The sequence below is a fragment of the Vulpes lagopus genome, chromosome 13 (assembly GCF_018345385.1).
Source record: "Vulpes lagopus strain Blue_001 chromosome 13, ASM1834538v1, whole genome shotgun sequence".
In the NCBI taxonomy this organism is placed as follows: Eukaryota; Metazoa; Chordata; class Mammalia; order Carnivora; family Canidae; genus Vulpes; species Vulpes lagopus.
In genome coordinates, this window is record NC_054836.1 from 37,998,336 (window position 1) to 38,013,992 (window position 15,657).

A 15,657-nucleotide genomic window follows, 5' to 3' on the forward strand; every position below is an offset into this window, starting at 1 on the left:
GATAGGCACCACAGTTTATGCTTCCTGCCTTAAGAGCCTTTGTTGTTCCTTCTACCTGGAACCCTCTTCCTTCAGAGCTCTGTGTAGACCTTTTCTTCTCATCTCATTGTCCACTGAAATGCCACATCAAAAGGGCTTTTCCTACTCTGCCCTCCACCTCCCAGCCACTATTTCTGAAATTTTCTAAAATCTGGGAGATTTTAGAGGGACCTGGCCTGTCCTAGAACACAGGCCCTCAGATGTTGCTATATTTTGTGACAATCTTCAGTAATTACAAAGATTAGCTAATATGACTTTTACCAGGCATTGAGAACTAGATCAGATTAATGTAGAAAAGTAAAATGTAAAATAAAAAATGAAATAAACCTATGAAGTATGTGTGAATTTTAACTGAATCTGAAGGGAATCCAAAAGATTTCCAGAAACGTCCTGAGCGATGATAACCTTGCTATGAAAGCTTACCCCAATGTCTGAAAGGCAGCATTCATTTGATAATATAATCAAAATCAGCCTTACAAATCTACGCTATGTAGATTTGCCAAATACCATTCACACGGTGTTATTACCATGGGCTTAAATCAGCCTTTGGCCAAGACCATAAACTATCAATTTCACTTCAGAAAGTGGATTAGGCCTGCTTTTTGAGCATAAACCCCACTAGCTAGCACAGCCTGGCCACAGCAGGCTCTGTGTCTGGAGTCTGGTGGCCAAGTGTTGAGCAGCATCCAGCTTCCTTCTCTGAATAGCTGCCAGCCTCACGTACCCAGAGGCACTTCTAGGTATAAGATTACAGTGACCCAAAGGGTAGTGGAGCAAAATTAATAGTTCTAAATCACCTTCTTACCAGTTTGGCAAACACATTACTGTATCTGCTGTTCTTCCAAAAGCCCTTCTGAAAGGCTCTCAGAGTTAACTCTGGCCACCAGACAAGAGAAGACAGGAATGCAGGTACATTTCTATACCCCATTCTAAGTAAATCCCTGTAAGAAACATGACACCCAAATTCCTTTAGGAGGCAGGAGCCTCATTGTCTTAAGAGTTGTTGATGTATCTAGGACAGATAATTTTTTTGTCTATGTTGAACAACCCCCAAAAGCAGGCAAAGATTCTGTGGGTGGGTAGTTTTGTGCCAGTATGGAATACCAGACATCTTGGAACTCCAAATGTGTCCTCCTCACTCCTTTCAGACCAACAAAGTAGAACTTGGAAGAAACACAAGATCAAATCGTAACGCTGACTGCATGGAACATGACAACTAAGTGTGAGTTTATTGGGAGAGGGAATTAGCTCATATGGTCTTACGGTATTTATGTATATATATCTTCATAAACACGGTTGATGATTTTGTAAATCTTACTAAGGGTAACCTGGAAAACACAAAGTACTCAGTTACTGCAACAGGGAGCTGGGCTATGAAGGCAGAGCTACTGCCATGCTCATCACTGTTCACAATTAACCCAACTACACCACCAGACTTTACCCTTAGCTGGCCCCAGAACAGATGCTGGCGTGTTTTCAAGTAGTTCAGTTTTTGTGGTCAAAATGTAAGAACCCAGCATTCTTCTGGATGAGTAGAATCTGCTTTCAGTTGTGACTGGGCTCTAAATTGCTCCTTGGAATGATGCCTTGTTCGGATGTTTTTGCTATGCACACAAGAACATGGTGTTCCAAGTTCCCAAAGTCGGATGGTTAACAAATTTCAGGGTCTTGGGTTGGCACTTAATACCTGCTTCCTAAATCTGGGGGCAGAGCTCTGAGCTTTGATCTTTATGAACCTGTATAGCATACTGGTCTTGGCTCTTAGTAACTAACCAGACCTTAAAATAATCCAGCCAGGTGTGCTCAGCTACTCTGCCCCAGGCTGAGTACCACCTGCCCCATTAGAATGGCTCTAGTCAGCCTACTGATGGTTCCTTCCATTAATAACCCAGTTTGTAATTTAAAAAGGAGAAAGATTAACTCTTGCTCTTGCCATGACATTTTCTTAGGGCACAAAGGTTATCATAATCTGAGGTATACCTCCCTGGTGAATTTCATGCAGAGCTGAACCAAACTGGTCACCAAACTGGTCACTAGCACTGCCCTTGCAAATAATACGGTGTCAGGCTCATTCCCTACAATGCTATAAACCAAACCTTGGCTAAAATTCTCTCCAAACAACGGAGGAAGCATAAGATTTGGAATCTAATGACAAGGTTGGAGTCCTAGCCCTGCAAGCAAGTTCTTTGTACAAATGCTTTACCTCTCAGCTTCAGTCTTCCTATAGGGTAGGGTGTATGATGTGATGTGGATGGCGTGTAAAGAAGTGGAGTTAGTAACAATACCTGTTTAACCTATTTTGAAGGGCTGTTGTAGGTGACAAATCCTAAAGGTGTTTTATCAGTTGTTAGGTGCCCATTCCCAGATCCCCATGGAGAGGTTCCTTACCAAGTGACACAGCGTAGGAATAATCTGGAGTCTACAGCAAGCACCTAGCAAAGCGGCTACATTATCTGGCATTTCTGCAGGAGACAAAAATCAGTCAATGTCCAGAAAACAAACACAAAATCCATGGGAACAGGCCAACCTCTGAATTATACCTAATTTATATTTTTTAGTGCTCTCCCACCAGCCAGGCAGAGGATATGCTCAGTAATTACTGAATAATGAATGAATGGTGCTGAACAAGCAGCAAAAGCCTTTTAGAAAATGGATGTAGGAACAAGGTAACCATCTCTGTATTCGCTAGTCCAAAAGAAAGATGATCCATGTCATCTATCTTCTGACAGCCCAAGACAGTCTCTGAAGGCAGCCCAAATGTCCTCAAAAGAGCACACCTCAGGAGAAACAAGCTTGACCACTGTACCATCAAGTTTCACCTGACTACTGAGTCCAAGACAACACACGTGTGTTCACTGTGAATGTCAAGGCCAACAAGCACCAGATCGAACAGGCTGTGAAGAAGTTCTATGACACTGATGTGGCCAAAGTTAACACCCTGATCAGCCCAATAGAAGATGGCATATGTTTGGCTCCTGACTATGAGGCTTTGGATGTTGCCAACAAAATTGGGATCATTTAAACTGAGTCTAGTTGGCTAAATCTAAGTATAAATTTATAAAAAAAAAAAAAAAAAAACATGGAACAAGAGCTGTGTTTGAGCTCTGCTACATATTTGGTATATGGCTTTGGGTATACCTCTAGGAGCGTGTTTCCTCTTTTGACCAACCACAGTTTTGTTTGTACAGATGTCAGAGAACATGGTAAACTATGAAGGGTTCCAATCAGGTCCCTAGGGATTTTTGGAAGAAAAATGCAATGTGGCTGGACAGAGGGCTAGCACTGCAGAGCCCCGCACTAGCTAACACAAGGGGCACCAATGATAGGAGAAGTTGGTGCAGGGCTGTGATAAGGCTGGAGGATGCACCAGAAGGGCACTGCCAAGTCCCAGGGAAAGGAAATCCAAGTCAGTGTTATTCAAAATGGATTTTAAATACCAACCAGGTATTTAACAGATGTAGTTTCTAAAAGAACCCAGTCCCTCAGGATGTAACTTTTGAACTGAAGAGGCAAAAAAAAAAAAAAAAAAAAAGTCACCTGCTGCATTATCTGGCCCAGGGACCACTTAAAAAGTCCCTCCATCTCCTGCATTTATTAGCAGCCTTATATATAAACAGCAGCATGTCACTGAGGCTGTGATCAAGCCGAGTACAATGAAACATAGCTACTCCCAAGACAGGAAGGTTTCGAGGAGGCTGAGGCAGCTCCAGGGAATGATCCCACTTGAGAACCCCCTAAAATTAAATTTAAATGTTGTCTGTGCATTTGCCCACAGTCAACAAATTATCAAGGAGGCCCTTATCCCAGATCAGGAAGAGGGAGCTGGCAGTATAGGACACCTAGTGAAGGGATCACAGAACCTGGAAGAGCAATGACAAAGTTACCTGGGACATGAAGGCCTGGCTAAACCACAGTCACACATCATCTCCCCTGTTCATGCTTCCATATAATCATCACCCCCCACACACACACCCTTATTCTTAAAAATACTTTAGTTCCATGTTATGCAGATGGTCACTCACTAGCTAGGAACACAAGGATGAAATAACAGCATCTGCTTTATAGAGCTTACTATTTACTACTTTAATTTCCTGTGGATGCAGATAATCATTTTCTCCTACCTTAGCATCTAGCAGTGCCTAAAACACAGAAGAAGCTCCTTTAGTATTTGAGTTGAAATAATGTATTTTCATTGCTCTTCCATATTCTATTTTACAAATGAGACCTGGGGAGTTCGTGCTTAAGGTCACTAAGGTTAAGGAGACAGGCAAGATGCTGGGACTGAAGTGCTTTAAACCAGTTAAGCATGAAGAGGCTGGTTCAAGGTGGCAATGTAGGAAGATCCTGAACTCACTTCCAGCTACATATAGAACAATTTCCTCAGGTTAAAAAAACAACTACCAGAGCAACTCCTACACATACAGCAAACAAGAAAAAAAAACAACATCTAAGCAGGTAGGAGAGGCTGAAACAAAAATCTCACCATAAACTCCACCTTGGTAAAGCAACCCATAGTTGGAAAAGAACACAGATCTTCTGAAAACCATAGAGCTTAAACCCCACATTTTTAAGATATGCACTCAAGGGACCAGTTCCCCAGACATTGAGCTTTGAAAGCCACGGGACTCATGTTCATGAGACCAACAAGGCTATAACTGAGAAGGTTCTTATGGGCCTCACACATGAACTTACCTGCACAGAGGCAGCCCTTTGAAAGGTGTGCAGGCTTTCTGTAAAAGAAGCTTATTCTCTTAAGGCAGCAATCTGAAAGACCTCTCAAAGAGAACAAGGGGCCTACTGAAGTACACCGTGAGGCTGGCTGCCAGTGCTTACCATCTTTGCATCCTTCCCCTGCCACACTCCAAGGAGTATCTCCTGGAATGGAGGCTGTTACACAAGTCTGATGCTCTAGTTTTTATGGGTGCCAACCAGAGGACACCTCTTGATCACATGGCTCTGGTGGCTAGCAAGCTTGAGAGCCTGGGTCCCATGGTACCGTAACAAATAGACTTGGCTGACTACTACCCCCAGTCTTTCTGTTACAGAGGCCAACTATCAGGAGGGGAAGATGGCAGCCGAGTAGGAGGACCCTAAGCTTGCTTCATTCTACAAATACAACTAGATAACTATCATATCATCCTAAATATCCCAGAAATCTATCTGAAGACTGGCAGAACAAACTCTACAACTAAAGGTAGAGAAGAGTCCACAGCAAACAAGGTAGGAAGGACAGGGATATCACTTGGAAGAGAAAAGACAGATCAGCATACAGGACAGCACACAGGCAAAACAAATTCTTGTAACAACTGGCTTGGAAAGCAGGAGGGACCATATTTTGTGACTTCTTGTAACCAGCAGTTGCTTAAAGCCTAGAGTTTTAAAGGTCACCATGCTTGGCTCTGAGGCAGCTAGAGGAAATGGCCTACCTTCTCTCTAGGAGTAGCCACAAACAGCTTGTGGATGTACAGCTTGGAAATAGGGATGTGAAGAACACCCAGGGCACATAGTGGGGAGATTATTTGCTCATCTTGTAGCATGTTCCAGAGAGACAGGGTTCATGGAGAGACCCCTGTGGGAATATAGGAACTGGCAGGTGCCATTTCCCTACCCTGCCCATTAGCTTAAAAGCAGAGCCATCTGTGGGAGCTAGCACAATGCAAACACTTGCTTTTAACTCATTTACACCAAGCTCTCTGCTCTGGAAGTACTGCCCTTTCCAGTCACCCTTGCCTCAGGCCCAGGACAATAGGTCCCCTCTCCCAGAAGACTACCCCAAACTCCTGCCAACACTGCATCTTCTGATTTGCAAGCTTTGAGTCCTCAGTTCCAGTGATGAGAGATCTCATTCATAAGTGGATCAGAGCACACCTAGGTAAAATGTGCCACATACAGACTAAAGGTCAAACGCTGCCTACAACAGGCAAAGAGAGCTTCTGCAAATGACTGGCCTGAAGGATAAAGTGGCCAAGACACACTGGAGACACCCTCGGAAGTGCCAGGCCTTGGGGAATAGGGGACATTACATTGTAGGCCACTACAGGTCCTCTTCTTCATAAAGCCCTTACCCTCAAGAATAGGAGACATAGCTAACTTTCCTAACACAGAAAAACAGACACAGAGACTTAGAGAAAATGAGAAGACAGCAGAATTTGTCCAAAATGAAAGAGCAAGACAAGGCCATGACCAGAGATCTAAGTGAAACAGATACAGTAACATGCCGAATAAAGGATTTAAAGCAATGATCATAAGAATACTCACTGGACTTGAGAAAACAGTGGAGGATATCAGTGAGACCATTAATACAGAGATAATGAATAATAGCAGAGATAAAGGGCTCAATAAACAGTGAGAAACATGCTTGATAGATTGAGAGCAGGATGGAGGAAGCACAGGAACAAATTAATGACCTAGAAGACCGAGTAATGGAAAGTAATCAAGATGACAAAAGAAAAAAAAAAGAATTATGCAAAACAAGAATAGATATGGGAACTTAGTGACTCCATCAAACATAATAACATTCATATTATAGGAGTCAACAGAAGGAGAAAGAGGAATGGGGGCAGATAATTTATTTGAAGAAATAGCTGAAACCTTTCCTAAGGCATGGAAGGAAACAGATATCCAGGAGGCACAGAGAAACCTCAAGAAAAGCAGATCTACATAAAGACCTATTGTAGGACAGCCTGGGTGGCTCACCGGTTTAGCGCCGCCTTCAGGCCAGGGCCTGATCCTGGAGACCTGGGATCAATTCCCAAGTCAGGGTCCCTGCGTGAAGCCTGCTTCTCCCTCTGCCTGTGTCTCTGCCTCTCTCTCTTTCTCTCTCTCATGAATGGATGAATAAAATCTTAAAAAAAAAAAAAATCCTATTGTAATTAAAATGGAAAAATACAGTGATAATTTAAAAATATTAAAAGTGGCAAGACAAGGAAGACAGCTACATACAAAGAAAACCCCATAAATCCATCAGTGGATTAGCAGAAACTTTCCAAGCCAGAAAAGAGAACCATGACAGATTCCAAAGTTCAGAATGGGAAAAATGGCAGCCAAGAATACTCTATCTAACAAGGCTATTCTTCAGAGTAGGAGAGAATTTCCCAAACAACTAAAGGAGTTCATGACCACTAAGCCAACCCTGCAAGAAATATTAAAGGGAACTCTGAGTGGAAAGGAACAACCAAAACTTAAAGAGTAAGAAGGTAGAAAACACAAAAGCACTGAAAAATGAATACTTCATGAATACTAGATTGATGAAAAATCAATCTAGGAACAAAATAAAGGATGTAAAATATGACACCATATAACTAAAACATGGGGATGGGAGGAATAAAAAATGGGTTGAAACTTAACCATCAATTTAATATAGACTGCTATATGCAGAAGATGTTATACCACAAATCAAAAACAACTAATGAATATGCATAGAATTAAAAAAATCCAAGTATATCACTAATGAAAACCAGCAAACCATAGAAGAACAAGAGAAAATGTTCAGAAACCACAAAATGAGTTTTTAAAAAATGGCAACAAATACATGTCTGTGAATATTTTGGAATGAGGGAAGGAAGTGCCTGGGTGGTTCAGTCGGTTAAGTGTCCAGTTCTTGATTTCAGCCCAGGTCATGATCTCAGGGTTGTGAGATTAAGTCTCACATCAGGCTCCACATGGAGCCTGCTTAAGATTCTCTCTATCCCTCTGCCTCACCTCTCTCAAAAATAATAATATTTTGGGGATCCCTGGGTGGCGCAGTGGTTTAGCGCCTGCCTTTGGCCCAGGGAGCAATCCTGGAGACCCGGGATCGAATCCCACATCAGGCTCCCTATATGGAGCCTGCTTCTCCCTCTGCGTGACTATCATGAAAAAATAAATAAAATTTAAAAAAAAAAAAATAATAATAATAATATTTTGGAATGGAAAAGGACTAAATGCTCCAATCAAAAAACATAGGATAACAATAGATTCAAAAAACAAGACCCATTTTATGCTGCCTACAAGAGAGTCACTTTAGACATAAAGACACCTGCCAATTGAAACTGAGGGGATAGAGAAACATTTATTATGCAAATGGCTGTCAGAAGAAAGCCAGAGTAGCAGTCCTTATATCGGACAAAATAGACTTTAAAACAAAAACTATAAGAGACAAAGAAGGGCACTATATAATAATAAAAGAGATAATCCAACAAGAAGATATTACAGTTGTAAATATTTATGCGCCCATCGTGGGGACACTCAAATACATAAAACAGTAACAAACATAAAGGAATAATAATAATACAATAATAGTAGGGGACTTTAACACCCCACTTACATCAATGGACAGATTGTCTAAACAGAAAATCAACAACAATAGCTTTGAGTGACACAATGGCCCAGATGGATTTAACATATATTCAGTGCATTCTATCTTAAAACAGTAGAATATACATTCTATTTAAATGCATGTAGAACATTCTCCAGAACAGATCGTATATTAGGCCACAGAACAAGCCTTAACAAAATTAAAAAGATCACAGTTCACTGTGATGAATTAACAGTTCATCACCATGCATCTTTACTCAACATTATGAAACTAGAAGTTAACAACAAGAAAAAAATCTGGAAAGACCACAAATACAAGGAGGTTAAGCAACATGTTAAAAAATCATCAGTGGGTCAACCAGAAAATGACAAAAGGAATTAAAAAATACATGGAAACAAATGAAAATGAAAACACAGTGGTCCCCAAAACCACTGTGCAGGAAACCATTGATGCAGGAAAAGCAATCATAAGGGAAGTAGGCCCACCTAAAGAGCAAAAATGTCAAATAAACCACCTAATCTTACACCTAAAGGAGCTAGAAAAAGAAGGACAAAAACCTAAAGCCAGCCGATGGAAGGAAATAAAGAGTAGAGTAGAAATAAATGATATAGATAAGAAACAATAAAGCAGATCAATGAAGCCAGGAGCAGGTTCTTTGGGGGAAAAAAAATCAATAAAACATAAATCACCAGCCAGACTTACGAAGACAAGAAAGAGAAAGGGCCCAAATAAAATCACAGATGAGAGATTAGAAATAACACTGCAGAAATACAAGAGAATATTATGAAAAACTGTATGCCAAACTGAACAACCTACAAGAAATGCATAAATTCCTAGAAACATATAACCTACCCAAACTGAAATGGGAAAAATTAGAAATTTGAACAGATTATCAGCAAAAAAATTGAATCAATAATTTTAAAACTCCCCAAAAAAACAAAAGTCCAGGACCAGATTCACAGGAAAATTCTACCAAACATTTAAGGAAGAGTTAATATCTATTCTTTTCAAACTATTCCAAAAAATAGAGAAGGAAGGAAAACTTCAATATTCACCCTATGAGACCAGCATTACCCTGGTAGCAAAACCAAATGAAGACACCACAAAAAAATGAGAACTATAGGCCAAGATCTGTGATGAATCCTCAACAAAATATTAGCAAACCAAATCCAACAATACATTAAAAAAATGGTTCACCAAGACCAAGGATTTATTCCTAGGTTGCAAGGGTAGTTCAGTATTTGCACATCAATAACATTACACATAACATTAATAAGACAAAGGATAAGAACCATATGATCATTTCAACAGACACTGAAAAAGCATTTGACAAAGTACAACATCCATTCGTGACAAAAACCGCCAACAAAGTAGGTATAAAGGAAACATACCTCAACATAATAAAGCCCATTTCTGAAAAGACCACAGCTAACATCATTCTCAATGGGAACAAATTGAGAGCCTTTCCCTAAGGTCAGAAACAAGACAAGGAAATCCTAGCCACAGCAATCAGACAACAAAAAAATAAAAGGCATTCAAATCAGCAAGGAAGAAGGCAAACTCACACTCTTTGCAGATGACATGATACTATATACAGAAAACCCGAAACACTCCATCAAAAACACTGCTAGGGGATCCCTGGGTGGCGCAGAGGTTTGGCGCCTGCCTTTGGCCCAGGGCGCGATCCTGGAGACCTGGGATCGAATCCCACGTCGGGCTCCCGGTGCATGGAGCCTGCTTCTCCCTCTGCCTATGTCTCTGCTTCTCTCTCTCTCACTGTGTGCCTATCATAAATAAATAAAATTTTTAAAAAAAATTAAAAAAAAAAAAAACACTGCTAGAATGGATAATCAAATTCAGTAAAGTGGCAGGATACAAAATCAATCTACAGAAATCTGTTGCATTTCTATATACCAATAATGAAGCAGCAGAAAAAGAAATTAAGAAAACAATCTCGTTTACTATTGCACCAAAAATAATTAGATACCTAGGAATAAACCTAAACAAAAAGGTGAAAGATTATACTCTGAATACATTGAAGACAATAAAGAAATGGAAAGATTCCACGCTCATGCATTGGAATAACAAATATTGTTAAAATGTCTATACTACCCAAAGCAATCCATAGATTTAATGCGATCTCTATCAAAATTCCAGCAGCATTTTTTACAGAATTAGAACAAACAATCCTAAAATCTTTCTGGAATCCCAAAAGACTCTGAATAGCCTAGGCAATGTTGAAAAACAAAAGCAAAGCTAGAGGCATCACAATTTCAGATGTTAAGTTATATTACAAAGCTGTAGTAATCAAGTGATGCCTGGGTTGCTCAGGTCAGGATCTTGGGGTCCTGGGATTGAACCCCATGTAGGGCTCCCTGCTCAGTAAGGAAGTCTGCTTCTCTCTCCCTCCCCCTGTGCATGCTCTCTCACTTACTCTCTCTCAACTAAATAAATAAAAATCTTTAAAAACAAAACAAAAAACAAAACTGTAGTAATCAAAACAGGATGGTCCTGGCACAAAAATAGACATATAGACCAATGGACCAGAAGAGAAAACTCAGAAATAAGCTCACAAATCTATGATCAATTAATCTTCAACAAAGCAGGAAAAAATATCCAATGGGAAAAAGACAATCTCTTCAATAGATGTGTTGGGAAAACTGAACAGCAACATGTAAAAGAAGGAAACTGGACCACTTTCTTACACAAAAATAAACTCAAAATGGATTAAAGAGCTAAATGTGAGGCAGGAAACCATGAAAATCCTAGAAGAGAACACAGCAACTTTTTTCTAGGAATTTCTCTTGAGGCCATAAAAACAAAAGCAAAAATAAACTGTTGGGACTACATCAGAATAAAAAGCTTCTGCACCATGAAGGAAACAAAAAAGCTAGAAGGAAATCTATGGATAGGAGAAGATATTTGCAATGATCTGATAAGGGTTAGTATGCAAAATTTATATAGAATTTCTGTAATTCAACATCCAAAAAACAAATAATCCAATTTAAAAATGGGCAGAAAACGTGGACATTCCCCCAAAGGAGACCTACAGATGCCAAAAGACCATGAAAAGATGCTCGTCATCATTCATCATCAGGGAAATGCAAATCAAAACTACAATGAGATATCACCTCACATCTGTCAAAATAGCTAAAATCAACAACACAAGAAACAACAGGTGTTGGCAAAGATGTGGAGAAAAAGAAAGCCTCCTGCAATGCTGGGAATGCAAACTAGTGCAGCCACTGTAGGAAAACATATGGAAGTTCCTCAAAAAGTTAAAAATAGAACTACTCTACAAGCCAAGAATCACACTAGTGGGTATTTACCCAAGAATACAAAAGCACTAATTCAGAGGGATACATGCACACCTATATTTATAGCAGCATTATTTACAGTAGCCAAAATATGGAAGCAGCCCAAGTGTCCACAGATAGATGAATGGGTGCAGAAGATGTGAGATGTTTATACACATACACAATGGAATATTAGCCATAAAAAGGAATGAAATTTTGCCATGTGCAAGTACATGGATGGAGCTAGAGAGTATAATACTAAGTGAAATGAGTCAGTTAGAAATAGACACATACCATATGATTTTAATAATGTGGAATTTAAAAAACAAAACAAATGAGCAAAGGAGAAAAAAAAAAAAGAGTCAAACCAAGAAACAGATTCTCAACTATAAAGAACAAACTGATAGTTACCAGAGGGGAGGTGGGGATGGATGAAATAGGTAATGGGTATTAAAGAGTACACTTATCATGATGAGCACTGAGTAATATACAGAATCGTTGAATTATTCTACTATATATAATATAATATGTATATAATGTAGCTAATATAAAAATGTATGTTAACTGTAAGGAATTAAAATTATGTTAACTATAATGGAATTAAAATTTAAAAGTTAATAAAAGAACAAAATTTTAATTCTAAATAGTAGAAAAATACTACACAATAATTTGTTGAGGGATACACAAGATATAAACTGTGACATCAAAACCTTAAAACATGGAGGAGGAGGTAGTAAAAATTTAAGGCTTGAGAATGCATTTGAACTCTCACGGTTACCAACTTAAAATAGACTATTATAGGCATGCCTAGTTGGCTCAGTCAGTTAAATGACCTGGTTCTGCTCAGGTCATGATCCCAGAGCCCCAGAATCAAGTCCCGCCTGTGCTCCCTGCTCAGTGAGGAGTCTGCTTCTGCCTCTCTCTCTGCCCTACCCCTCCACTCATGCTGTCTCTCTAAATCAATAAAATCTTGAAAAATAAATAAAATAGAAAAAAAATAAAATAGACTTATAAAAATAAGTTGATACATGTAAGCATCATGGTAACTACAAAGCAACAACCTATAGTAGATACACAGAGAATGGAATCTAAGCATACAACTACAGAAAATCATCAAATCACAAAAAGAGAGCAAGAGAAGAAAGGAACAAAAACTACAAAACAACCACAAGACAAATTTTAATGGCAATAAGTACATACGTATTACTATTAATAATTACTTTAAATATAAATGGACTAAAGTTTCCAGTCAAAAGACATAGAGTGGCTGAATGGGAAAAAAAATAAAAGATCTATATGTTGCCCACAAGAGACAAACTTAAGATGTCAAGACACAGACTGAAGTTGGTAAAAGGTATTCCATCTAAATGGAAACCAAAAGAAAGCAAGAATAGCTAAATTTAAAATAGACTTTAAAACAAAGACTGTAATAAGACAAAGAAGTACATTATATGATGATAAATAGATCAGTGGGAAAAAGACAGTACAAGAGAATATAACACATTTATGCATCCAGTGTAGAAGCACCTAAATATATAAAGCAAATACTAACAGACCTAAAGAGAGAAATACACAATAGGAAATAGAGAATTTAATACTTACCAGGGATAAATCATCCATATCATCAGGGGAATATCATCAGGGGAAACATCAGCCTTAAACAACACACTAAGATGGCCTTAACAGATATATACAGAATATTCCCTGAGATAGATCATAGGTTAGTCCACAAAGTCTTAATAAATTTAAGAAGACTGTGATTGGAAAAGATGCTTAATAGGATTTCAGTGCTGTAAAACTAAAATCAATTAACAGAAGAAAAGTAGAAAAGTCACAAATGTGTAGACATTAAAACTACTCAATGATCAATGTGTGAAATAAGAAATCAAAAGGTACCTTAAGGCAAATGGAAATACAACATACTGAAACTTACTAATTAGATGCAGTAAAGGCAGTTCTAAGAAGGAAGCTCATGGCAATAATTGCCCTTAAGAAATATGAAAAATCTCAAATACACAACCTAACTTTGTAGCTGAAAGAACTAGGAAGAGAAAAATAAACTTAGCCCAAATTTAGTAGAAGGAAATAACAAAAGAGCATAGTGGAAATAAATGAAATAGAGACTAGAAAGACCAATACAATTAAGAGCTGGTTTTTTGAAAAGATAAAATTGATAAACCTTTAGCTACACTCACCAAGATATAGAAGACAAGTAAATAAAATCAGAAATGAAAGAGAAATTACAACTGATAGCAAATACAAAGGATCTTGAGAAACCAACTCCAGTACATCAAGAATTGCTATGGATAAACATGATTCAGCAACTTTTCCTTTGTATTTTAATCTTGCATTTCTTTTTTTTTTTAATAAATTTATTTTTTATTGGTGTTTTGGTGTTTTGTCAACATTCAGAATAACACCCAGTGCTCATCCCATCCAATCTTGCATTTCTTGAACTGATTCTAATTACAAACAATATATTAGTTAATGAATACAAAATGAAGGAAAAATTATAGATATGCAAGCCATTCGAAGGTCATGAAAACAGATGAACAACTCTACACCAACAAATTGGACAACCTAGAATAAATGGATGAATTCCTACAAATATACAACCTACCAAGACAGAATCAGGAAGAAATAGAAAATCTGAACAGACTGATTATAAGTAAGGATATTGAATCAGTAACCAAAAATCTCCTAACAAACGTCCAAGACCAGATGGCTTCACAGGTGAATTCTGTGAATCATTTAAAGAAAAATTAAGGGATGCCTAAGTGGCTCAGTGGTTGAGTGTCTACCTTTGGCTCAGATCGTGATCCCAGGTTCCTGGGATCAAGTCTCACATCAGGCTCCTTCAGCGGGAAGGCTCACATCAGCGGGAAGCCTGCTCCTCCATCTGCCTGTGTGTCTGCCTCTCTCCCTGTGTCTCTCATGAGTGAATAAATAAAATCTTTAAAAAAAAAATTTAATAAAAATAAAAGTTAACACTGGGGCACCTAGCTGTCTCAGTTGGTAGAGCACAGGTCTTGATCTCAGGGTCATGAGTTCAAGCCCCACACTGGGCATAAAGCCTGCTTAAAAAATAAAAATTAATACAATTTAAAGGAAAATAAATACCAATCCTTTTCAAACTCTTGGAATGCCTTTTTCAAAGCCAGTATTACCATGATAGCAAGACCAGACAAGGAGGCCACACGAAAATTATATACCAATATCACTGATGAACATAGATGCAAAAGTCCTCAACAAAATATTCACAAACTGATTTTAACAGTACATTAAAAGACTCCTACACCATGATCAAATGGGATTTATTCCAGGGATGTAAGGATGGCTAAACTTCCACAAATCAATCAACATGATATACCACATTAAAAATATTAAGGATAAAAATCATATGATTGTCTCAAAAGATACAGAAAAAGCATTTGATAAAATTCAGCATCCATTTATAATAAAAACCTGTCAATAAAGTATAGAAGCAATGTATCTCAAAATAAAAAGGCCAAATATGACAAGCTTATAGCTAACATCATACTTAATAATGAAAAGCAGAATGCTTTTCCTCTAAGATCAGAAACAAGACAAGGATTCCACTCTCACCACTTTTATTCAATATAGTATTGAAAATCTTAGCTAGAGCAATTAGGCAAGAAAAGGAAATAAAACACTTCCGAATTGGAAAGGAAAAGGTAAGACCATCACTATTTACAGATGACATGATACTATATATAGAAAATAAAGACTCTCCCCCCAAAAAACTGTTAGAACAATTTAGAAAAGTTACAACATACAAAACCATGATACGAAACTCTTGTGTTTCTACACACTAATGAATGAGAAATCCATTTATAATTACATCAAAAAGAATAAAATAGCTAGGAATAAATTTAACCAAGGAGGTGAAAGACCTATACACTGAAATCTAGAGGACACTGATGAAAGAAACTGAAGACACAAATAATGGAAAGATAATCTGTGCTTGTGAATTGGAAGAATATTGTTAAAATGTCCATACTACCC

General features: G+C 38.2%; 1 protein-coding gene across 1 annotated transcript in view; it reads right to left on the minus strand.

The window, feature by feature from the left end:
- The window catches only part of GSDME (gasdermin E), a 71,463-nt gene that overhangs the window by 2,338 nt on the left and 53,468 nt on the right, over positions 1 to 15,657 (minus strand). Inside the window, exon 9 of the mRNA XM_041727301.1 lies at positions 2,428 to 2,501. Coding sequence (XP_041583235.1) covers positions 2,428 to 2,501 — 74 coding nt within the window. The remainder of the gene's footprint in view (positions 1 to 2,427; positions 2,502 to 15,657) is intronic.